Genomic DNA, 25764 nt, shown 5'->3' with positions numbered 1-25764 from the left:
TAAACCTTATCTCTGATTTTCTTCTGTTCAGTAACAGTGCCCTTTAAGTTCAATAGTTACCTCTGATTCTGGTCCTTGTTTTAAGTTTAATACTTTTTTTAGATTGGTCCATGACTAGGGGGTGGGAAATACTACTCCCTTGCCATTGGAAGAGAGTGAGATTTAATCATTCGCAAAGCCTTAGGGGAAAAGACATAAATCAACAGATAAATAAACCACTGCTCCTAAGGAAACCTAAAAATATAAAATCACTCTTAAACTCTTATCCTATTAATTAGGCATGAATGCTAAAAGTCACGGCCCCAAGAAACACATATTTTATTTTTTTAATCTTTGGAAGTTCTAAAAAATAAAATCTCACAGAATCATCTTTTCCTTCCCTACATTCACTTTTGGTTGTATATTCCATTGCAAATTGACTATCAATATACTAATAGGTGTTTGCAGGACTGGATTTCAGTGAACACCAGGACTGGGTTAGAGTTCTCTGTACCAATTGGAAAGAGAGAAAGTTCTGATTACCTGTTCCCCTTGACTCCCGATTCCAGGGATGCCCATTGGTCCCTGGGGTCCCACAGGTCCCAAATCCCCCTGTATAGAAAATAAATCAGAAATATTCTTCCATATTTTGCTAATCTTGAATTATGCTAAATTAAAATCTATCTATACCATAAAAGGATTCAACATAAAAAGTTAGAAAGCTCTATTTCTTTACAGTTTGTAGCTCAAGTTTGCCAAAAGAGTGAATGATATTTTCACTGTGTGGTCTTAACTGGTGAATATTTGGACCAGCTTATATTTATCAATCATTTTTCTCAGAAGGACCAAAAATTCCCAAATGGTTGTTATAATGACACAAACACTTCCTATTAGGTTTATAGTAGAAATATTTAAAAGTCTAATATTCATAGGGTCCAAGAAAGTCAGGACTTGAGAGAGAAATGTGTGACTATTTTCTGAATAACTTTTCCCCTCCACATCTTGCTAAAATACAGTTTAAAAATTAAGAAATTATCTAAGGTAAATGCAACAGAATTAAAGAATCTCACCTTTTCCTTCCATGCAAATTTGGGAAACAAAGTGACAGTTATCAGTAAAAAGAACACTATCATTCATTCATTCTTTGTGTCTTTCAACAAATACTTGCGAGTGCCCATTATGTGCCAGGAAATCTTCCAAATGCTAGGGAAACAACAGTGACCTAAACAGCCAAAAATCTCTCTTCTCACAGAGCTTACATTTTAATAGGAAAAATCAGAAGATGGTAACAAGATAAATAGATAAAATAAGTAATATGTTGAATAAGGATAAGTGCTAAGGAGAACAATAAACCAGGGAAAGTGGAGAAAGCTACAGTTTTGCATAAATAATCCGGACAGGGATGGCCTCACTGAGGAGAGGGAAAGAACCAGGTAGAATCACAGAGGAAAAGCACTTTAAGCAGATCTAACATCCAGTGCGAGAATGACACCTCGCACATCTCAGAACAGCAAAGAGACAAAGAGATGCATGTTTTAATTTTGATATTTTGAAGAAGTTTCCATGCCCAACATGGGGTTTGAACTCACAGCCCTGAGATTAAGAGTCATATGCTCTACCAACTGAGCTAACCAAGCATTCCAGACATTTAAATGTCAGTTGTATTTAGGCTCCATCAGGATCCATGAACTTGTTCTTAAACAGCTGGACAATAAACATTTTATTCTTGAGCGCCATACTAAGGTCTCTATCATAAGTCATGAACACTGCTTTGGTCAAGCAAAAGCAACCACAGATAATATCTAAATGCACCGATGTGCCTCCATTCTAAAAACACTATTTCTGGGGCACCTGGGTGGCTCAGTGGGTTAAGCCTCTGCCTTCGGTTCAGGTCATGATCCCAGGGTCCTGGGATTGAGCACCATGTCGGGCTCTCTCCTCAGCGAGGAGTCTGCTTCCCCTCCCCCGCCCCTGCCTGCCTCTCTGCCTACTTGTGATCTCTGTCCAATAAATAAATAAAATATTTAAAAAATAAATAAAAAATAAAAACACTGTTTCTCAGAATAACAGCCAGCCCCATGGTTTGCCAATGCCTGGGCTAAATAAGTGTTTTTATGAACAAAACCGTATCATTAGATCAAACTTCACATAATATTAGAGGAGCCTGGGCTCAGTTTGTTAAGCATTCGACTCTTAATCTCAGCTCATGTCTTGATCTCAGGATCGTGAGTTTCAGCCCTGCATTGTGCTCTCTGCTTAGCGTGGAACCTGGAGAAGAGAAAGAAAGAAGGAAAGAAAGAAAGGAAGAGAGAGAGAAAGAAAAGAAAGAAAGAGAGAGAAAGGAAGGAAGGAAGGAAAGAAGGAAGGAGTGAGCAAGCAAGCTGATCCCATCATTAAGACATGCCCTGGAATATGCCTCTTAGTGTTTTACTTTGTGTCAACCCCAGTCTAAATAAATATCTTAAAAGGAAATATGTGTCAATCCCCAGTCTAAATAAATATCTTAGAAGGAAAAATGTACTGGACTCAAGTTCTAGTTCAGAGCTGGATTATTCTGATTCAGAATTGGATTGTGTGTCACATGGCAGGCTCTGTGCTAAATGTTTTTCATGCTTTATCTCACTCAGTCCTCACAAGAACCCTCTGAAAGTAAGCATCCCTATCTTCCAGATGAGGTTAAGTACCTTGTATCACACAACCATTAGATGACAGGGCGAGATTCAAGTTCACTCTCTCTGACTCCAGAACCCACTCATAACCACTATTCTGCAAATATTCAATGATCACATAAGAAGGATCCTCTTTTGTGCATTATTATATACATTTAATATCTATATCAAAACCACTTCTTTGTGTTTTACTAATTATGTATTTTGAGAGCCCTTATCTTATCACTTGAATTACACCAAAGTGTTAAACCTAATGTTAAATAGAAAAGAACAGGAAAGGAAGAGAGAGGGAAGGGTGAGGATTTGGTGAGGGAGTCGCAAATGAAAGCCTTGTGATTACTATGTGATGATGTCCGATATTTCAATGTATTTTCTTTGCATAAGCTCCAGGTGTAAAAACGAAAATGCCATGACAACAACACCTGAAAAAGTTAATTGACTAAACTCATAAAACAATAGATCTGTTGTACTCAGTTCTCACTGCTCTCAAGGAAGAAAGTCTTATGTATTTTTAGGGTATTTTTGAGCTGGAGCTGAACTGTTTGAATCAAGAACTACATTACTACTAAAACTTGTATAATTCATTATTTACTAGTATCTCTGCTATTTAAATACAGATGTCTAAGAGAGACAGCTTCCAGTAAATAAAAGAAATAAGTAATTCAAAATCGATACACAACACCTATAATCATGAATATAAATCATTATTCTAATATAATATAATGTGATGATATGCTCAGAGATTAACATATAAATGACTCCAAATGGATATGGGGTCTAAGAGCATCCAATCCAAAGCCAACCCTTACTTTCTTAGACATGTCCCCAAATCACCTAACAAAAACCCAAATCCTGTAAAAAAAAAAATCTTTCATCTTCTTACTGAATAGTGATGGGTTCCCCATAGCATGTGGTCTCCCTCACAGCAATGAATCTATAAACCTAACTTTTTTCAACTATAGGTGGATCCCTTTTGTTCCTTATTAGAGAGCATCAGTGCTAGCTTTCTTGAATGAGTCCTCCTATTTTAGTCCCATTTTAGGGTAATATTTTTTGAGCAAACATCTAAGGATGGACATACACGTTCTGTAATAGGGTCAAGCCAATACATTTTAAAAAACTACTTTCTTTACTCAGAAGAGGTCTGTTTTGCTATTGTTCGACTTTAAATCTGCTTAGCTGAAGATAGTTTTACTGGAAGTCAAAAACCCAAATAAATGAGACATTATTGTAAGTAAACATGATGGGATATTTTCGATCATAATTCATCCTACATAATAATATACCTTGCATATACTTGATTTATAATTAACTGGATACCTGTGTGATACGGTCATTAGGCTGAATACAGTCCATAAATATAAATGCATAAAGAACAATGGATATAAATAATTTTATTGTCATCTTTCCTATCGTATACTCTATATGCAGTACCTTGTCCCCTTTGATTGACAGGCCTTGTAATCCTTGTGGGCCAATTGGTCCTTCAGAGCCTTTTTCACCCTGAAAGTGTGTGAAAGAAATAGCAGCATATTAATTAAAATCAGGATTTAAAAAATAGCTGAAGCATCAAAAGCATCCAAATTCACTGCTCGTTACAAATGGGTAATTCTAGCTGATCCAAACATTTGTTAACTTGCAAAAAATATGTAGTTTTAATACTCCTAGATAGGAAAGAATCTGTCCAAACAGAATACATACACAGCATCACTAAAGTTGGAAAAGAGCTCCATTCCTGATAAAAAAATCTGGAAGTGGGGAACCTAACTAACCGTATTGTACAACAAACTGAATCAATCCTCCATTTCCTTGACACTGCCTGACTAGATTCCTCACAGAATGAAAACTTCCTCTCATATTAGCATAGGAACTAATACTTGCTAATATTGAGTTACTTACTCAATGTTTTATATCATACTTTATAAATGTTCTTTGAAAATTTGGTTTTAAAACAATTCATAGAAAATCTTCTAGGAAGTTCTCCTAAGTCACACGACCTATGTGAATAGCTCTGGTTGTAATGTAAAACTCAATGAAGTCATGACATTTTGCGCATTTGTGTGAAAAGTAAACCATATAATTAATTAGGAATAGCATCCATTTCATGAGTTTATTTAAACCTAGAGTAAAATCAGAGAACACTTGCAAGAAACCTAGGAAAATGGAAAATATACCTTTAAGTACCTCTTTACTCATAACTTATTCACTTCGACTCTACATCAATGGAAAGTAACTTCAAATAGCACATAGAGAAAACGCCCATCGACCCTGCTGGATGAGGAATGAAGTATTGTGACTAATGGGTTCTTCTGATAATTACCACAGAGTATAATCACATAAGTCGATCCTAAAGTAATGCTGAATATAATGGATTCTTTCTGTGATGAAATGCTGTGGGTTATTATGAGTGAGACTGTGTCGTTGTGATGTACAGTTGAACCTGTCACTAAGACTCGCCCTCAGTCTGCTTCTTAGTCTTTCATTTATTCACTTCTCATTTACTTGTGTTAAAAATCCTCACAGGTTATAAAGATAAATAACCTTGGCTATTTGAATTTCCCAGGTTGTTTTGACTACACATAAACAGAAATTTATTATATGGCACACACACCAAAAAACCCTTAAGAGATTATGTATTTAAAACTTACTGAAATGTAGCACTAACTGCTGGCCTATCTTCCAATACTGACACTCTGGTTAGGTCAGGGCATTTGGACTGTCCCCTTTATACTACAGGTTATTCCCTTTGATGATGACAAATTAAAGTTACTCAGTTAACAAGGGCTTCTTTTAAAATCCAAGCCCGTAGTCATTCACAGCTTAGTATAAATTAGGTTTTAACTAATTGATCTCCCTGTAGTCGAGATTCAGGTTTTTCACAGAATCCATATTCTATATGGATCATGGCTGAAGAGGATAAGAATGAGATGATATTTTAGAGCATGAGGATGGCAGGAGAAGGCCAGATCTTAGTGACCTGACCAAACAGCTGAAGTAGAAGTGCTTAGACACTTAGAAAACAGCATGTGCCTCTCAGGGCAGTGTGTGTATTCACATGCATGTGTATTTGGGAGAAAGAATTTAGAAAAGAAGGGAAAAGGACCGCAAAATGCATTCTCGCTTACTCTGAAATGTTGTTGATGCTGCCTAAAGTGTCTTGGAAAATCATTTCCTGTGTGGTCTTTGGTAGATGTGGGGAACCAGCCCAGACCATAGGTCAGCAAAGTAGAGCTCTGACAGATACCACATTGCTCACACAGTCTAAATTATTTATCATCTGGCCCTTTACAGAAGTTTGCCAACCTGGTCCAGAGGAACTTGAGTGCCCAGAACTATACATGGGAAGCAGTAGAAACATTTAAATCCTCAATTGCCGGGCGCCTGGGTGGCTCAGTGGGTTAAGCCGCTGCCTTCGGCTCAGGTCATGATCTCAGAGTCCTGGGATCGAGTCCCGCATCGGGCTCTCTGCTGAGCAGGGAGCCTGCTTCCCTCTCTCTCTCTCTGCCTGCCTCTCCATCTACTTGTGATTTCTCTCTGTCAAATAAATAAATAAAATCTTTAAAAAAAAAAAATAAATAAATCCTCAATTGCCGGGTAAAAGGTAAGTTTCTCACAGCATTTTGCCCCTTATGATAACAAGGAAATTCCTGTTCTGTCCGCCCACCTGTATTTCCTTCTTATTATACTAGTGACCATATGATTACAAACTGGTTTATTAGTTTCTTATCTGTGTTTCACAAAACAAAGCTGTGAGGAAACTTCTGGCATTGTTATGCTCCATAACTTCTCTTCTGGACACGAAGACACTACTTATCACTATGGTTTAAGGACTACAAAGTAAGAGAGATTTCTCCTTTCATACACCATAATTATATGAGGTAAAAGTCTGCCAAATAGTTATTTATAACTATTATAACTTATAGTTATAACTTATAACTATAACTGCAAATTTCACTATAGTTTCATGTTAAGGGAAAGGTACATATTCCTTTATTTAATGGGGTGAAGATGGTCAAGAAAATACTTACTTCTGATAAGTATGATATAAAACATTTTTTTTTTTTAAGTTGGAAATCATGACCATGCAAGGCAAAGCATTTTTTTCATAGTACAGAAAGTATTGTTACCTTTGGCCCTGGAAATCCTTCTCCTGGTAATCCCCTCTCTCCTGGTGCTCCCTCAGGACCACGGGGACCCTGTGTAGACGAGGGAATGAGAAGCAGGAAAAGAGAGAGAAAGAGAGAATGGGGTGGGGGGGGCAGCGAGAGAAGAGAGAAGGAAGGAAGAGAGGAGTGGTTATATTTTGGTTCACACTGGATGCGGTGATATAGTCCTACTTAAGTTATTAGTGGGAATCCTTCTAGTAAACTCCACACTGATTAGAATCGTAGAGTGGTGAAGAATAATATTCCTGTTGCATAGCTCATTCCACTTAATTAGCACAAGATGTCCTATTCTGGTGTCCTCAAATTAGAGGAAAATGGGAATTAAGTGATGCTTCAGAATAAGGATTAGGAGATAAATCCTCTGAGGAAAGTCTAAAAATCTAGGGCTGTGTGGTCTGGACAAGGATGCAGAGTGATTAAATAATTGAAAAGTATCAGGGGAGCTCTGTGAAGAAATCAGTGCACAGCTGCTTGAAAGCACTGAATTCTGTTTACACATCTTTAATTTCTATCCTGATACATTTGGATTCAAACCTGAATTCTTTCAAGGACTGCTGGACTCTGCTGGAGGTTTATGTGCAAATGGGAATCTTGATAGCATCATTCAGGGGCAGCACGGTTTTCCATCTCAGTGATTCAGATTAAGAAGTTCAGGTAACTTGCTCAGAAGGGCACTCAGGAAGGTGACAGCTTCCCACAGAAGGAAAGAAAAACAAGAGTCTTGGGCTTTGAAGTGGATAGGCAGGAAACATACTAGTTGAAAAGTAAAAGACAACAGCAAGATATTCACTTGAAGTAGGAATTTTTAAAAGGCTACAAATTCTCTTTCTCTTTATTCTTGGCCAGAAGGTCACAAAGCAAAAAAAAAAAAAAGAAAGAAAGAAACTAACAAGAATCTTAGAAGCACAAATTGGAGCTTTTCCTCTGGGGCATCTAAAAGGATATTTAGGGTTTGCTTGGCATGGAAGTGAACCCAAGATGATATAAAGTCTACTGAGTTGCCCAGAAACTCCAAAGCCAGCACACTGCAGACACTCTAAATGATCTGGGGCTCAATATGCAATAATCCAGGGTAATTTGAGAGGTGATTTCTCAGGAAGCCTTGTAGCAGACGTAGGCTGCAACATTTGCTAATCAGTGACCGATCATAGTTTTAGATCTGTAAACAAGAAAGCTAATTGTATGCCATGTTAATTTTTTTTCCTTTCCCTAAATATTATATATTTTAAAGACAGTCTTCTTCAGTATTTATACATTACCCATTTCATAAAAACTTTAATTAAAGGAAAAAGCTGACATTTAATTCCATTTAAATTGCTATGCTGATGGGAAACGTAGCTTTTAACAACTCAAGACCTTCACTAAAGCACTAATATCCATGACAGCTTGCTCTAATGTTAGAGCGATTAACTAGTGGAAAAATAAATATAAGCAGGAAAACTAGATTGCAAACTAAAAAGGCAAGTGCCTAGTTTAACACCATGTAATTTAACAACAACAACAACAAAAAATTGACAAATTATTCCTCTTTCCCAATGATAAAACGAATGAAAATAACACAATTTACATTAAATGCAAAGAAGTCTTTTCCCAGTTCACTCAATTTTTTCCCCATTCATTCAGCAAATGCCTAGTGGGTGCAAGGCACTGTGCTAAGTTCTAGGAACGGCAGGTAGACCTGCTCCTTTGTCTCACAGAGCTTACAGTCTTCCATGGTAATTGAAAACATATTACTGTGGTGTCATGTGGACCGGGGTTCAAGTCCCAGCTGTCGTGTGTTAGCAGCGTGATCTCCAACAAAGAATTAAATCTCTCTAAAGTTCAGCATCCTCGTGATAATGGTTCAACAATAGCACCTACCTCAAGCACAGGTGTTAATACGAGGGGTAGATCAGAGAGACTTAAAGCTCTTACATACTGAGCACTCAATAAATATCGGCTATCCCTGTCAAATTTATTTTACTTGAATCTTGTGATTGCCAAGAATGTCCTTTCAGGGCATGTTTATGAATAGGGTAGCCTCAGAGTGAATGGTTTACGGGAGGCAGTACGGCAACATGGAGAATGGGCCGCAGCACAGCATCAACTCTCCCTCCGTCCCTGCATTTGTAGAGTCGACCAGCCAAGGTGAGAGAGAAGACAATGGTGGCTCTGGAGGAGCTGTGTGTTTCACACTGTAGAGAACAGAGAACTAATGCTCAAGAGCAATCACTTAAAGGCATTAAAAAAGAGCAGTGAATCAAAGTTTAATTACTATGAACTGTGAGAGTAATGTCCCACATCATTAGTACATTCTCATCTTTTCCAGCTGAACAAAAGGGAAGATGAGAAAGGGCAGGTACTTGGGGTGGATACTGAGGGATTCTTTTTAAAAGACAGAAATGCTTCCATAAAAAATGCACGGTGTCCTTTTCAAAAGTCGTGAGAAGCTATCATAATTATGGCAGACTTATCTGACTACTCGCGAATGCTTCTAATAAAAAAAACAAACAAACCTGGAAACCACTTGAAATCATTCAAACAAACAAAAATAACTTTCAGCACAACCTTTTTTAGTCCCAAAGTAAGTCTTCATGTTACTTTTTTTTTAATATTTTATTTATTTATTGGACACAGAGAGATCACAAATAGGCAGAGAGGCAGGCAGAGGGGGTAGGGGAAGCAGGCTCCCTGCGGAGCAGAGAGCCTGATGTGGGTCTCGATCCCAGGACCCTGGGATCAGGACCTGAGCCGAAGGCAGAGGCTTTAACCCACTGAGCCACCCAGGCACCCCTCTTTATGTTACTTCTAAGTAATTAAAAACTTGCAATATCAGGTTTTTATTATGACAGTTTGGTGCAAAACATTTTCATAATTACTTGTGATCTGCCCCACCTTTGTTATGATTTCAGTTCCCAATTAAACCACAGGCATCACAGTGTCACTCTGAGTTGTATAATTGTAGCTTGGAGAGTAAACAAACAAGAACTTCATGTTCTGGCAGTATTGAGAAAACTCTCTAGCTACAAACAAAAAGGAGAGCAATACAAATTTTTCTTTAACACGAATTTTAAAAGCATACTGGAAGCCCAAAAATAAATAAATAAATAAAGGCACCACTAAGGGGTGGTACTCATATAAGCTGATGCTTGGGGCTGCCCTGGGTGGAAGAGTGTGGTTGTGTGGCAGAAATACATTGAGAAAAATATAAGAGGAACAAGAATTTTGGCTCACTCCATGGAAAGTAAGGAGAGATTTAAAGCTGAGATCAAGCTCATAAACCTAGGTTCTGTGCTGGGCATAGAGCCTGCTTAAGATTCTCTCTCTCCCTCTGTACCACACTACCCCTGTGCGCATGCTGGAGCTCTGTCTCTCTCTCTCTCTCTAAAAAAGTCTTCGGTCAGTGCATTATTCTTAGGATTAGGTGCCAATACAGATGATATCTTAAGCTTGTTAGCTAAGAAGACATGTTAAAAGTTCAATAACCTGGGTGGCTTTGTTGGTTAAGCATCCGACGTCAGCTCAGGTCATGATCTCAGGATCCTGGAATCCAGTCCCACATGGACCATATCAAGCCCCACATGGGCTGCATTGGCCCCCCAGTGGGCTCAGTGCTCAGCAGGGAGTCTGCTTGTCCCTCTGCCTCTCTCACACCTTGTGCACATGTGCTCTCTCTCTCTCAAATAAATAATATCTTTTTTTAAAAAGTTCAATAACTCAATAACTGTATATACATACATGTTGATATATGTATATATACATGTGTATATAAAAATACACACATATGTATAAAACATATGTGCTTTCTAATCAGATTTTTAAAATACTGACTTTTGAGAGCAATTTATACCATCTCAATATAAATCCTTCATCAGATATGTGGTTTGCAAATACTTTTTCCTGGTCAGTAGCTTGTCTTTTCAACCTTTTAACAGAGTCATAGAACAAACATTTCTCATTTTCGGGAGTCCAACTAATCAACTTTTTTCTTTTTTGGATCATGTTTTTCATAATATGTCCAAGAAATCCACTAAGCTGCAGGTCCCAAAGATTTTCTTTTATGTTTTTTTCAAAAGTTTCATAATTTTACATTTCACATTTAAGTTTGTGAGCCATTTTGAGTTAATTTTTTATAAAATGTGTGTGAAACTTACTTAAATTGAGGTTCATTTTCTTGGTGTATGGATATCTAATCGATCCAGCACTATTTGCTGAAAAAGTTATCCTTTCTCTATCGAATTATTTTTGCACCTTTATCAAAAAATCAGTGTGTGGTCTGTATCTGGATTCTCTATTCTATCCCACTGATCATATTTCTATGATCTACCAGAACTGCACAATCTTGATTACTACAGTGATGTGAATAAAATACTTTCCTCAAATTTATTCTTTTTGCAAAATGTTTTTAACTATTCTAATTTCTTTGACTTTCCATATAAATCTTAAAATAACCTTTTCTGTATCTATACAAAATTTTATTAGAACATTTAAAGACTTACATTAAACCTTATATCAATTTAAGGAGGTTGACAGCTTTATATCACATATTCAATCCATGAACATGGTGTGTCTCTCAATTTATTAAATATTCCTTTATATCGTACATTAGTGCTTTGTAGTTTTTAGGATACAAGTCCTACACATGTTTTATTAGATTTTCACCCAAGTATTTCTATTTCTTAATGACTATAAATACAATTACATTTAAAATGTTTATTTCTAAGTGTCTGTTACTAGAGTATAGAAATAAAATTGATTTTGTTTTTTGTATCTATGGAGTTGGTTTGGCTTTTTTGTTTTTCAGGCTCCACATGTAAGAGAGAGCAGATAGTATTTGCTTTTCTCTGACTTCTTTCAGTTAGTATAATGTCTTCAGAGTCCATCATGTTGTTGCAAATGGCAAGACTGCATACTTTTTTATGACTAAATAGTAAACCATTATATATTTTTATATATATACATATATAAAATGATATCTATATCCAATAGTATTCAATTATGTATATATTATATATATATATCTCAAATATATATATATAAATATATATATATATCTCAATTGCTTTATCCACTTATCCATCAATGAACATATAGTCTGATTCCCTATATTGGCTATTATGAATAGCAATGAACATGGGAATGCATAAATGTTTTCAAGTTAGTCCTTTTATTTTCCTTGAATAAATACCCAAAAGTGTAATGGCTGGATCATATAGTAATTCTATTTTTAATTTTTGAAGAACCTCCATATTGTTTTCCACAGTAGCTATACAAATTACATTTCCACCAACAATCATGAGGAGTTCCTCTTCTTCACATCCTCAGCAACACTTGTTATTCTTGTATTTTTGATAATAGCCATTCTAACAGGTATGAAGTGATATCTCATTTTGATTTTGGTTTGCATTTTCCTGGTAACTAATGATATTGAGCATCTTTTCATGTACCTGTTGGTCATCTGTACACCTTTGCAAATATCTATTTGAGTCTTCTGCCTGATTTTTAATTATTGAATTTTGTTGTTATTATTGAGTTTTTTGAGTTCTTTATATATTTTGGATATTATCATATATATGATTTGAAAATATTTTCTACCATTCAGTAGATTGCCTTTCTATTTTATTGAGGGTTTTCTTTGATGTGCAGAAGCTTTTTAGTTTGATGTAGTCCCAACTTGTTTATTTTTTATTTTATTCCTTTTACTTTGGGTATTTAAGACATCATTGCTAAGACCTATATCAAGGAGCTTACTGCTTAAGTTTTCTTTTAAGAAAGAATAGTTTCAGGTCTTACATTCAAGACTCAAATCTATTTTGAGTTAATTTTTGTATATAGCATAAAATAGTGGTCCAGTTTACCCAACACCATTTATTAAAGTAAGACTCTCCTTTCCCCATTGTATATTCTTGGCTTCTTTGTTGTAAATTAATTGACAATACATGTATGAGTTTACTTCTGGGCTCTCTGTTCCACTGGTCTGTGTCTGTTTTTGTGCCAATACAATACTCTTCTGATTGCTATAGCTTTGTAGTATATTTAGAAATCAGGAAGTATGACACCTCCACTTTTGTTCCTCTTTCTCAAGGTTGCTTTGGGTATTCATGTTTTTTGTGGCTCTATACAAATTTTAAGGTTGTTTGTTCTGTTCCCATGAAAAATGCCATTGGAATTTTGATAGGAATTCCATAGAATCTGTAGATTGTTTCAGGTAGTATGGACATTTTAACAATATTAATTCTTCTGATCCAATCCAGTTGTTTTTATGTATCTCCGTGAGTAACTTACTGTTCTTTTCTGGGAGAGTAATGATTACTTGAAAAGTTAAGAGCATTTCTATACTAGGATAGTCATGTTTTATTCATTTCTTCTCCAGATCTCTTTTGACAGAAACACTTTCATTCTCTTCTGCAAAAATAGTGAACTTCACAGCTACATAGACTAGAAGCTGCAAATAACACAGGTATTACCTGTCTACCTTCATCAGTCCTAGTTTAAGAGTATACTCATAAGCTAGGTAATGAGCAACGTCCTTATTCTCGATGATTTTCTCATGGCTCCAGGAAAGTTGGTACAAAGTATAGACCTTAGACCTAAATCCAGTTCTCCTACCCCCCCGCCAGGAGATTTTGACACATGAGATCTCTTTTCTTCTTGGACAAGCTGATTAATCTTGTAGGAGATTTCAGTAAGAGACAGCCAGTTATACATATCATGTGTGTGGGGGGGGGCGGTTTCTATTTCAAGTGTTATGAAAAATAACACTTGGATCTGGTCCTTGCATAATTATTGTCTTTTGTTATCCCAAAAGATGCAACATGGGCTTAATTTAACCATTTAGTCTAAGCACAAAGGGCACATAAGAACTATATTTGTCCTTTTTATTCCATCTAGAGTTTCTTGCTACTTACTGGCTGGCCTGGCTCCCCAATGCCAATCGGTCCTGGAGCCCCTGTTCTTCCTTCCTGACCTCTTTCCCCCTAAGAGAAAGAAATAATCAAATGAAAGATTGAGTTTTTAGATTAAGTATATACATAGCACAAGATACTCTGGAGATTTCAACAAAGATATATTCTAAAATACTCAAGCTTTTCACATTCATAAAGATAAAAAAAAATCTGGAAGAGGAGAAATAGCTCGAATTTAAGTGAACAAATTACTATAAAATGCTCATCATCCCTTCTTGTGTAAGGGCAATACACCAATTTTAGCTTTCAGAAACTATTGTATGTGTAGCGATTGCAAGGCTGGACTGCATTGGATTCCTTTGAGTTCACTGAGAGGACCACGCTAACCAAGCTTGTGCTGCTCCCTGCTCCTCTCACCACCATCCTGGATTGCCACCTTTCCTGTTCCATTTTACCCCTCCTTTCAGTTCCGTTTCACCCTTCATCTCCTTCAGAATCTTTGTCCAATTGCTCTGCCAATACGACTCCACCTTCCCTGGAGTCTCATCATGCTTATTGTTTCAGCTCTATCCATGAGTGATACTTGATGATACCAGAATAGCCTTTTTTTTACTACTGTCTTAGTCCTGCACCAAAGTCTTACTGTCCCAATGATGTAGAAAACCCATTTAAAGTAAGCACTTACACTCTGTGACATCCTGCATGATACACCCAGAGCACTCCGGGGTGTTGGGTGTCGTTGCACTTTCTAGTTCCCTACAAACCTTTCTATCAACACGTACCTATTCAGTGTTATATCTTTCTGGTTTCTGCCCCCTCTCTGCTTCTTTAACATGAACAGGTGATAGTTCATATGTTAAGATATTTCACATCCCAATATCACTTTTGCATTTGCATTTTGCATTTAAATTTAACATTTAAATTCCATGAAAACTCAACAGAACTAGATGTATGTTGGCGAGAGGGTGGGCATTTGGAGGCAAGACAAATTTTTCATTTTCATCAAATAAAAAAAAAAAAATACATTGATTATTCTTGTGGTAACTGCCCCAGTGTCCAAGCCAACCACCCCAGACTGTAACTACCTTCTACAGGCAGCCTCCTTGCCTCTAGAGGGCAAAGCTGAGCAGAGTTCGCATCACAGCTTCCCCAGTCCCCGCAATAAATTCAGTACTCATCAATGGGGGAAAAGACAAGAATTGTTACCTTAATTCCTTGCTGTCCAACACCAGGGGCTCCTGGAGGACCATAAGGACCAGGGGGACCTGGTTCACCCTGGAGGAAGAAACAGTTATGCATTAGGTCAACTCAACAGTATTTGTTCAACAGCTCTTAGATGTATAGTGATGCTGTAGGAGCTTTGAGGGCAACAGTGAAATCTAGGACATAGTCACGGCCCTCAAATTGCTTACAATCCAGCTGGGAGGACATTATAGACCCAGGATTGAATTAACCACTGCACACAGTGAGCACAATATCTAGGGTCCATGAAAATGTTTCCATATTAATGTTTAAAATCAGAATAAAAAAATTTTTAAAAAATATATAACAATGAATCCAGTCTGGATCAAATTTGTCTTTCTGCCAACTCAGTAGTAATACACAATTTTTAACATTGTTTTATGGAGAAAGAAGCCCACAAAAACAAAAGTTTTAGGATCCTGCCCTCACTTGTTTGCTCAACAAGTCTTTATTATGTGCTTCTGACAGACACCTTTGTTACCTACCCAATGACCATCCCCTCTCCTCTTTCTTTTCCTGCTATTAGAAACTTGAGCTGTTCACATCAATAGAAAGGTAGTCTTTACACTCAGGGCTGTAGGATGAATGATAATTGGTTCCATGCAAGTCTAGAATCTCCTTTCCTTTGCCACTGGTTGGCCTTGTGGCTCAGTTCCAACAAATGAGATATGGGGACGTTATTCAGTGCAAAGAGAAAGTTTTACCTCTGTCTCTTCTTTGTTAGTTGGAGATATGATAGCTATCTTGCAACCACGAGATAACAGTCTCTCAGATGACTGCCAACCATTGAAGAGGACTATGCAGAAAAAGATTCTGAAATGCCGTAGCTCCGGGATACCTCACTGAACTTAATCAAACAAAACCTCATCGAGCTACCTACCTTCAAGTCTTCTGTTTACTAAACAACAAGAACTCTTATGGCATAAGCCACAATTAATGAAGATATCAGTTACAAGAATCCAGAAGTATTTTCAATTAATAATCTGCTACGTGGCAGGCCCATCCTAGAATTCAAGCATCACAGAAATAAATGAGACGGAAGCACTCAAACTTCTACATTTCATAGGTGAGGAACCTGAGTCCCAGAGAGGGTATGTGGCCTGCCCAAACTCACACCTCAATATCACCCACAGGTACATGGCAGGTTTCTCAAATTTCCAGTCATGTGGCATGTTGATAGGAGAAACGAGAGTGATTATTGATTACAGTTTCTTTTTTCTTTTTAATTTTTTCTGTTTACCAAAATAATATACCTTCATTACAGAAAATTTGCCATATATTGAAAAACATGTACACAGAGAAAATTTTAAATGATCTATCTATAACTACTACTAATTTCTGGTGCATTTCCTTCTAGTTCTTTATGTACACACATACCTCTAATTTATGTGAAGGAAGATTTCTGAATACTCTCTTATTTGAGTTAATGAATCCTTGGTATTTAAACTTTCATCCAACTTAGAGATTTCTCTTCATCCTTATATTAATCAACAGTAAAATGAGATAAGTTGAGACAAACCTTCTCCAGATTAAGGGGAACAAAAGGATTTTCACCAATGGTAAAGCCTCAGCTTTCCCTGGAGGCTTGTGATTTTGAAGAGGACTCTTAGTAATGTCCTATTGATATGGTAAGGGCATTACTTTAAGGAAGTCTGTGGACTTTATTCAGTTACAGAACGGAAAGAGAAGGGTCAGAGTCAAATCAGCTCCCCAAAAGATGTGCCCAGGCTCAAAATTATAACAAAGAAAACCTGTCTCAAAATCACTTGATTATGAGTTTAGGACACCTTGGCACTTGGGTGAATTGGATCTAAAGTTACCTTCAGTTCATTCTTTTAAGTGTAAGTCAATCTGGTAGATAAATCAACTTGAATTTTCTTTTTAAAATTCAAAGTTGTGGGGCGCCTGGGTGGCTCAGTGGGTTAAGCCACTGCCTTCAGCTCAGGTCAAGCCCCGAATCGGGCTCTCTGCTCAGCAGGGAGCCTGCTTCCTCCTCTTTCTCTCTGCCTGCCTCTCTGCCTACATGTAATCTCTCTCTGTCAAATAAATAAATAAAATCTTTAAAAATTAAAAAAAAATAAAATTCAAAGTTGTACTTATTTTTCTATGTATGTTAAATTTTCTGGAGCAGCCAGATAGTTGCCCTTCTTTTTTTTCACATGTTCTTGGCCATGGACTTTCTCCACAAATAATATCAGACATAAAGATTCTCCCAAATGTGAAGCTGTTTTCTTGATCTCAAAGTTTAAGTGCTAGAGAATATTTAGTTTCCTAATTCAGATTCCAAATTTTCACTTCAAAGAAACTTTTCCTTATAATTTCCTGTGCCACAGTCTTGTCAGTTATATTGTGTGTGGGTGACTGTTTCCCTCGCTCAAGGAACACCAAGCACTACTCTGTGACCAGTAATGAAATAAATACAGAGAAGTTCACGACATCACCCCTAACCTCAAAGGACCGGTTTAAGAAATAAAACACACCATCAAAATAATAATAACACAAGGCCTTAAGTTCCTTATTGTATTCATTCCCTGTCCCTTTTATACTAGTTTGGTTCTGTAGTAGATCAGAGGCTTTTAAGTATTGTATTATATTATATTATATTATATTATATTATATTATATTATATCATATTATATTATATATACATAGTATATATTTGGAGGAGAGTTTGAGTTTTTTAAGTAGTGGAAGCTCTGCCCTACTTAGTACTTTTCTGTATGCTTGATCTAAAACAAACAAGAACACAGGTTGGTGAGAAGTTTTCCTCTAAATATGGACAAGGAACTGGTTCTTTTGTTAACTTGAAATATGTTAATCAGCAAAATCAGTAGGAGAAGCAACTGTCTTGCTCTTAAGCCCATGAGCTTCCTTTACCTTTGGTCAAGCACCAATAGCCATGGAGCAATTTTTCAATACTGCTTTTTTAGAGAAGGTATAGGGATCTAAGGGTTTATAAAGGGATCACTTTCCCTACCTTAGCACAGCTCAGTAGCAACATATCTTCACCTTTCAGTTGTTTAAATTTCTTTCTCAGGAGCTTAGCATCTCAATATAAGACCTACAGACCAGCATTGGCCTACAATTAATCTTTATCCCATTCAGACTTCTCCCTTCCCTTTCCTACAAAGATTCCCCAGGTGATAAAGGAAGTGGTCCTGCTTGTAACATACCATCACTTGGTAAGACAGAACAGGAAGAGAAGAATCACACTCTACTCACAATGATTTTCTAGACGTTCACCAAGGCCACATTGCCCATTATTCATACCCCAACCTTCACCAGTAAGTACAAACACACAGAGAGAGGTTGAATGGTCCCAGTGTTACTTGTTATTTCCTCTACTTCACTTTCTTTAACCATCAGAAGCATATCCAAAGAGGACTGAGTTAAAGTGGATAGCCCTGGAGGGGGTTTGTTTCTCATGACCTCTATATGAGTGTAAGCATAGGTAGGGATATTGAGGAGGTTAGGAAAACCACCATTTCCTCAGAAATTAAGGATGTTTGTGCTATGGGCCTTAACATTGAAGGAAACCAATGTTTAATAAAACTTAATATTTCCAAGCACTGCCCTGACACTTTGTGTATATTATGTCACTCAATCTTCTAATAATCTTAGGAAATGGGTTTATTTCCTTATTTTATGGTGTGGGATATTAACCATCACTTTTTAATCCATTTTTCACCATGCATGGAGTTACAGGGGGAAAAAATGGCTTTTTTCCCATTCAATCTAGTTGAATCCTGGCTCTATAATTTACTAACAGTTTGGGTTCTGCAAGACCCCCATATGCAAAATGAGGATAATTATATCTACCTTGCAGGGCTGCTGAGAGCATGTGAGATATTGTCTATAAAACATCTAAGTCACAACTAATCACATGATAGCTGTTTAATATGTATAGATTCAATTGTTATTCACCAGACTTTCATTGAGCACCAACCTGGTACTGAGTACCCAGTTACATAATTATTGGCATAAATCAGATTACACCTGCACTTTGTAGACATTTACAATCTGGCTGGAAAGACAAATCAATATAGAGGTAAATATGAGCATGTGAATTAGCTATGATAAAGATATTAAGGGAGAATGTAAGACTATGAGGCACAAATGTTTAATTCTACCTTAAGGAATTGAAAAATTTCGTATAGCAGAGGAGATATTTGCTCTGAACAAAAAAAAGTAGGAATCATATCTAATCTAATAGAAAAGAAGAGGAACAGAAGTTCAGGAAAATGAAAGAGTATGAGGCATAAAATGATATGAAAAGTTATGGGGACAATAAGCAGCTCTGTGGGCTCAAATGGACAAAAATAAGGCAACAATAGGGTCACTGTCTAGAGTAGCACTGTCCACTAGAAATATACAGTGAGCCACATATGTAATTTTAAATTTTCTATCCACATTAAGGAAGTAATAACATTTTATTTAACTCAATATATCCAAAATATTATCATTTCAGCATATAACCAATATAAAAATCTTATTAGTGATTTTATTTATCATTTAACACGTGTCTTTGAAATCCTTTGTGTATTTAACAATTATAGCACATTTCCATTTAGACCAGCCACACTTCAAGGACTCAGTAACCACATGTGGCTACTGTATTAAATAGTGTTTGAGGAGGCCAGAGGCTCAGGTCAGAACCATGGAGAGTACCAACAATTAAGTGGGGTGGGAGTGGAAGACCACAGAAATGTCCTGTGGGGAGTTGAGGAAGAGAGTGGCTGAGAAAAAGAAATGGGAACTCCAAAAATAGTGTGATAGAAGTCAGGAAAGAGAATTTCAAAAGGAACTTATCATCTCCAAAGACAAACTCCTCCTCTTCCCCTCACAGACCTGATCACCTTCCAGCATTCTGTCTCAGTGAAGAGCACAATCCCTCCATGAGTCAAGCCAGAAGGAATCATTCTTGACACCTCTCACTCCCTTACCCACCATGTGTAATGCATCGCCACCGCTTTTCCATATGTCTTCTAAATCTCTCTCAAATCCATCTACCTCTTTAGTCCTCTAACATGCCTCTTTAAGACTAAAGAGTAATTAAGTAAGATCTCAAAGTAAGACCACCTCTTGTTCAGACTACAACAAAGTCTTTAGTACGCTACACACATCCATCATAGCTCGCTTTAATTTATTCCTCCCATTGCTGCCAATGCAATCTTTTAATTTAAGTTTTTAAAAATTTTTTACAAATATTTTATTTATTTATATGACAGAGAGAGAGAGAGCCAGAGAGAGAGAGCCTGAGCAGTGGGGAGAGAGAGAAGCAGCCTCCGCTGCTGAGCAGGGACAGAATTTACCTCTTCTTGAATAATACAATTATAAACAATGTAATCACACTTTGGGGTCTTAACATTAGAAAGACACTTTAGTAACTTCTTTTTTTTTATTCCTGATGCAGGGCTCAATCCCAGGATCCTGAGGTCATACCTGAGCCAAAGACAGACGCTTAAATGACTGAGCCAACCAGGCAACCCTTAATATTAGTTTTATCTTTTATCCAAGTGAAACCATTCAAGGACCTTCCCTTTGCTCCTGGGGGAAAGACAGAGCTCTTTATGACTTGTGAGCCCCTGCATGGTGTGGTCCCATGGGCTTTCCAGTCCCTTCTGTAACTAGTTGCTTCTTCACTCACCACTGTAGCAGCATTAACCTTTGTTCAGTTCCTTGTACTTGCTAGTCTCCCTTCTGCCATATGGTCATAGCACATGCTATTCTATCTATATGGAGGTGTTCTTACCTTCCCTTTTTCCTGGTCAACTCTTACTCATCCTTCAAATCTTATTTTAAGCAGCACAGCTTCAGAGAGGGCCTCTCCAATCAGGTGAAATTCCTATCCTAGAGGTATTGATGGCACCATTTCCCTCTTTTTCTAAGTATTCGTTATAATTACAACTTCCCCTAGATTGTTGGGAGGATGTCCTGTGACTTTGCTTAGTTTTGCACTGTCAATACTTAGGTAATTGATAACATTCCCTCCACCATTCAGGCAGCAAACACATACTGAGCAGCAGCTTGGGAGCTGGTACCATGCTAGCTGATGGAGGAAACTGGAAACAAAACAGTTCTCAGCTGAGGGGGTTGGGAACCTGGAGATGCTCCTTTGGAGTTCCCTCTGATTTAGTTTGGTTTTTCAACCAAAAGTAGCTATATATAAATTACATAGTGATATCAAGTACCTATTACACACAGTGTCACCTACAAACTTACCCAAATAAAATTAAATATTTTCTTTTCAACTGAAGGAATAAAAATTCTTAAGGTTACACTGTATGGGAAGTCAGCCAGGAGAACACAGCATGGCTTATTCCGGGCATCAGCTCTAACCAAAGTCAACATCTTTCCTTGCCCTAAGATAACCAGTAATGAATGGTTGTCCAAGACACTGAATTTTTTGAGGACAGAATTTACCTCCTCTTGAATAATACAATTATGAACAATGTAATCACACTTTGGGGTCTTAACATTAGAAAGACACTTTAGGAACTTCTTTTTTTATTCCTTCCCAAATAAGTGTAGCACCAACTTTAATATTTTAAGTCTTGTGACAAATATTCTCATACTTTCCAAATGGAGGAAAACGGTGGATGAGCATGCTGCTTAAAATAAGATTTGAAGGATAGGTGCGGAATGATTTGAGTATGGCCAAGATACAGTCTTAGCTGGAACTAGGTGAAATTGTAATGAAAATTGTAGTATTATACCAGATTTTAATAACTCAACTCATTTTCTTGATTGCTATTAGATTAAACCACATGAAGTTGATAGTATTCAACCATGATCAACCATAAAAATGATATTCATATGGTCAACCTATTAGGAAAGTCATACTTCATATATAATAAAATCTAAGGAACTGTGTGTCATTGTCCCTAAAAGGAAGGACTGCTTAGCAGCCCATCAGGAGAGTTTTTAAGAATCTCAGCTCGGGTGGACACTCCTTGGACTTTTATCGCAATAAAAAAGCCTTACCCTTGGAATAAACTTAATATTCTCTATTGCGATGCTTTTGCAATTTACTTGAATTGGGGACATTCATGTGATTTTTTTTTTTTTTTTTAATTCTGACATCCCTCTGAAGACCCTGCAGTAACTGATTCAGTTCCATGTTAGTGCCCAGCTTGACTGGGCATGTGGGTTAGACTCAGCACCTTTACGTTAGCAGCATTTGGGGCTTCTTGATCCATCAGAGTTTTTACCTTGGTAGTCTCTGTGCACATGCATGTATGCACGCGTGTGCACACGCACACACACAGCGGTGTACCCCTCCTGCTGAGAACCATATGCATCAGAGATTTGGGGATGAAAATCATCTGCCTTGAAGCCATTGGCTGACACCCCACATGTTCTGGCAGCCAGTTCAAGTTGTCACTATCAGTTTTCTCATGTCAAATGAGTTAATAAGCTCATTTAGAGTCCTGGTGGACAGATGTGCATGTAGGTCAAAGCCCTTTCCACAACAACATTTGCTGGATTACTAATGATTTTTTTCCCTTTAATTAGGCCCAGGACAGAAATAGCATTTAAACTTTGACATCTCCGAAGAGAAAACATTCACATAGTTTGGCAGCTTGGCTCCAATCTTCATTCAACAGATATGTATAATTAAAATTGTAAAGGGACTCTTCCCTTTACAAGGGCATCAATACTGAGCAGTCACAACCTTGTTCAAAGTTGTTAGCTGCCCAGGGAACCAGAAGGCCCATCATTGGTTTGAGACAATTGGAAAAACTGACACGTTCAAGTACTCACACTTAAAATGCTTTAGTGAAGCAAAAAAATAGTCATTCTGTGAAGAGATCCATAACTTTAAAGTTTTTCTCCTTGATTAATTCTCTATACTAGGAATTGTTGATTTCTATGTATGTTTCACTTGGTTTGCATCCCATCAAGTTAAAAGGAATTATATCCTATTTAAAATCATGATTTTTTTTTTTTAATGGTTGAAAGCAACATCATGATGTCAGGAGATTGTTAGATTTCTGAATTGTGTGAGAGCTGAACTAAAACCACACAGCCTGTTTGTTTGAGGAGGAAGTTTAAAATTCTTCATAGTTGTTCATATCTGTAGTGTTGAACTATTTCCAAACCATAACTGAAATATTGGGTACATTTAGTGAGTTGACCTTCTAAAGTTGTGAAACTAATGTTGAGTCGAATTAGGTATTTAAATAATGAACAAAAGAAGAATGTATTTTTAAAACTACTAAATCTTCATTAATGGTAATTCTGTTCCAGCAAAAATAGTGATGTTATAGAAAACATGAGAGTTTAAGTTGTATATTTGAAACTGTAAAAATAAATAAATAAATAAATAAATAATAAGTCCCAAGTCTTCTTGCCTCTCTTAAAATAAAGTGGAAGTATAGGGGCGCCTGGGTGGCTCAGTTGGTGAAGTAGCTGCCTTCGCCTCGGGTCATGATCTCAGGGTTCTGGGATTGAGCCCTGTGCCGGGCTCCCTCCTCAGTGAGGAGTCTGTTTTTCCCTCTGCCTGCTCCTCCACCCTCTTGGGCTCTCTCTGTCTCTGTCTCTATCTCTAACTCAAATAAATAAATAAAACCTTTTTTAAAAAATGGAAGTATAAGAAAACATTCGGCTATTGAATGCAAGAAGATTTTAATGGGTTACGTCAACACTTTTCTCTTTCCCTTTATTATCCCAATATCTTGGAAAAATGGTCAGAATTCCTAGCTATTGTGTCCTTCTCCTCTGTCACCTCCCCAAGCTCTCTTATCCAAACTGCTTCCTTAAAGATTCCTAATAATTTCAAAGATGACAAACTAAATGACTCTTTTAGGTTTTTGCCTGTTTGACTTCTCTACAGTAGGTGTTGACAACTCATTCCATTTAAATACTCATTCACTCATTCATTCAGCAAATATTTCTTTGTTGCATATAATAATTTTTTCTCTCAGATGTGACAGTGGTGCTCCTGACCCGCATTGTCACTGGATCTTCTGCCTTGGATTTTGTTTTTAAGCAGTGAAGGACCTGCATGTATTTGTCCAATTCTCCTGTCAATGGTTCATATCTGAAAGAAGGCTAGCAGTGTTTAAAGGAATAATGCATAGAAACTAACAGGAAACTACCAGCTACCAAAAATATGTGCATGGGCTCTCCCAGTAGCTATTATAAAGGTTGACAACCAGCCCTCTTTTTATTTTTATTTTTTTTCCAGCCCTCTTTTTAAAATTGACCTCTTTTACAAGTTTATTTATTTATTTATTTATTTTTTCAAGTTTATTTATTAAACTTCTTCAGAAGAATACTAGCTACATGAAAAATACATACTGCACTTGGAAACCTCAAGAAATTAGGTGAAACCTTGGCAGAGTTAGAGAAGGAGGAATAGGGGTCCAAGAATCATGGTGTGGTGCAGAGCCATGGATTGGTCTAACTGATGTACCCACACTCCTCTTGAAGTGTGGATCCCATTTATTCATGGATATGAGGTCCTTTGTTCATTTTGGATGGATGGATCAAAGCTTGATTCACTGGAGATTATTTACCCTCATTATATCTATTTAGTAAACTGGACAGGACTGGTGCTACTACTCCGTTGGTTTTTTTGTTTGTTCATTTTGTTGTTGTTGTTTTTGTTTGTTTGTTTGTCTTGTCACCTCAGAAGTAAAAGTGAGTTAAGACAAAGTCTCATACATAAAAGGACTCTGAATTTCTCACACTTGCTTGTAGTACAAGAAGAAAAATCTTAGGGGATAAAAGCCCTGCAGAAATATATAAATGTCCTGGAGTAAAACAATGTAAAAGGTTATGAGAAGCAAGGTAATTCATTCATTAAGATGAGTTAATACAGAATATAATATCATGGACTTTCCAATTGTTGGAGGATTAACATGTGGTACTTTGACTTGGGAAAGCCTATCAGGGATATTTCCTAGCGCTCTTTGGCCCTAGCACTAAAGCTCTAGTACTAGAATACTCCAACATGTCACAGGCTATTTTCTGCTCATGCTACAGTGAGCAGGCCCTCTTCCCAGGAGCACAAAGAGGGTCTTGGAAAGAGCCAATCTGCATGAGATCTGAGAAGGAAATACCCTTCCAAAATAACCTCAGAAAGACATCAAGAAATGGCAAAAATTACCTAATGTGGGTTGGGCACACCCAGCATTCTACTGTGTTTAGTTGTACAAAACTAATTTTGTAATTTGTTCTCTGTGATTTGAAAGCCCTACCAGTCTTGAGCCATTTTTTCTCATTATGAGAGGGCCCATTCTGGGACAAAATGGGATTGCAACTGAACCATCACAATAGCCTTGGAAGTTGGCGGTAGAGTTCTTAGGTACTCATTTTTTCCTCAGAAAGAGCACTGTGCTCTCTCCAGAATTACCACATTTTCCCTTTGGTCCTAGGAATAAGGCCCTTGTGTAATTATTATGCTAATTGATTTTAGAGACTGATGGGATGGTCTTCTTGTGAGTGCCACTGCATGACCTTCTTTTATGGGGAAGGCTGAAGTGGCCTGAGAGCCACAGCATCATTCTGAGAAACATCTATGTTTTGTTTCTAAGACAACAAGGTCATTCAGGGCAAAATAGGCGCTATTTTACATGTGGAAAATATTAATGACAGAAATGATTTGCGAAACTGGGACAGCATCACATTTTTCCTTGATTTATCACAGGCTATTTTTTTCCTTTTGTTCTTTGATCACCTTTCTGCAAATGCTTTGATGAAGAAAACCCAACTACTAGACCAATAGAATAGGACTGTAGCTCATGAGAGAAACCATTCATAAATTCAAAAACATAGACAGGCCCCATCTAGACTCTTATGGAATCTTTGCAAATGTTA

The 25764-nt window shown here is 37.2% G+C and overlaps 1 protein-coding gene across 1 annotated transcript in view; it reads right to left on the bottom strand.

Moving 5' to 3' along the window:
- COL28A1 (collagen type XXVIII alpha 1 chain) overlaps positions 1-25764 on the bottom strand; it is a 160732-nt gene that overhangs the window by 100708 nt on the left and 34260 nt on the right. The window contains exons 12-16 of the mRNA XM_082693358.1: positions 14905-14973; positions 13702-13770; positions 6776-6844; positions 4083-4151; positions 523-591 (exon numbers count right to left, since the gene is read on the bottom strand). Coding sequence (XP_082549484.1) covers positions 523-591; positions 4083-4151; positions 6776-6844; positions 13702-13770; positions 14905-14973 — 345 coding nt within the window. The remainder of the gene's footprint in view (positions 1-522; positions 592-4082; positions 4152-6775; positions 6845-13701; positions 13771-14904; positions 14974-25764) is intronic.

This window comes from Mustela nivalis, assembly GCF_964662115.1.
Source record: "Mustela nivalis genome assembly, chromosome: 12".
NCBI lineage: Eukaryota > Metazoa > Chordata > Mammalia > Carnivora > Mustelidae > Mustela > Mustela nivalis.
Note: the sequence above shows the minus strand (reverse complement) of the source record. Positions and strands in the feature narration are given on the sequence as shown.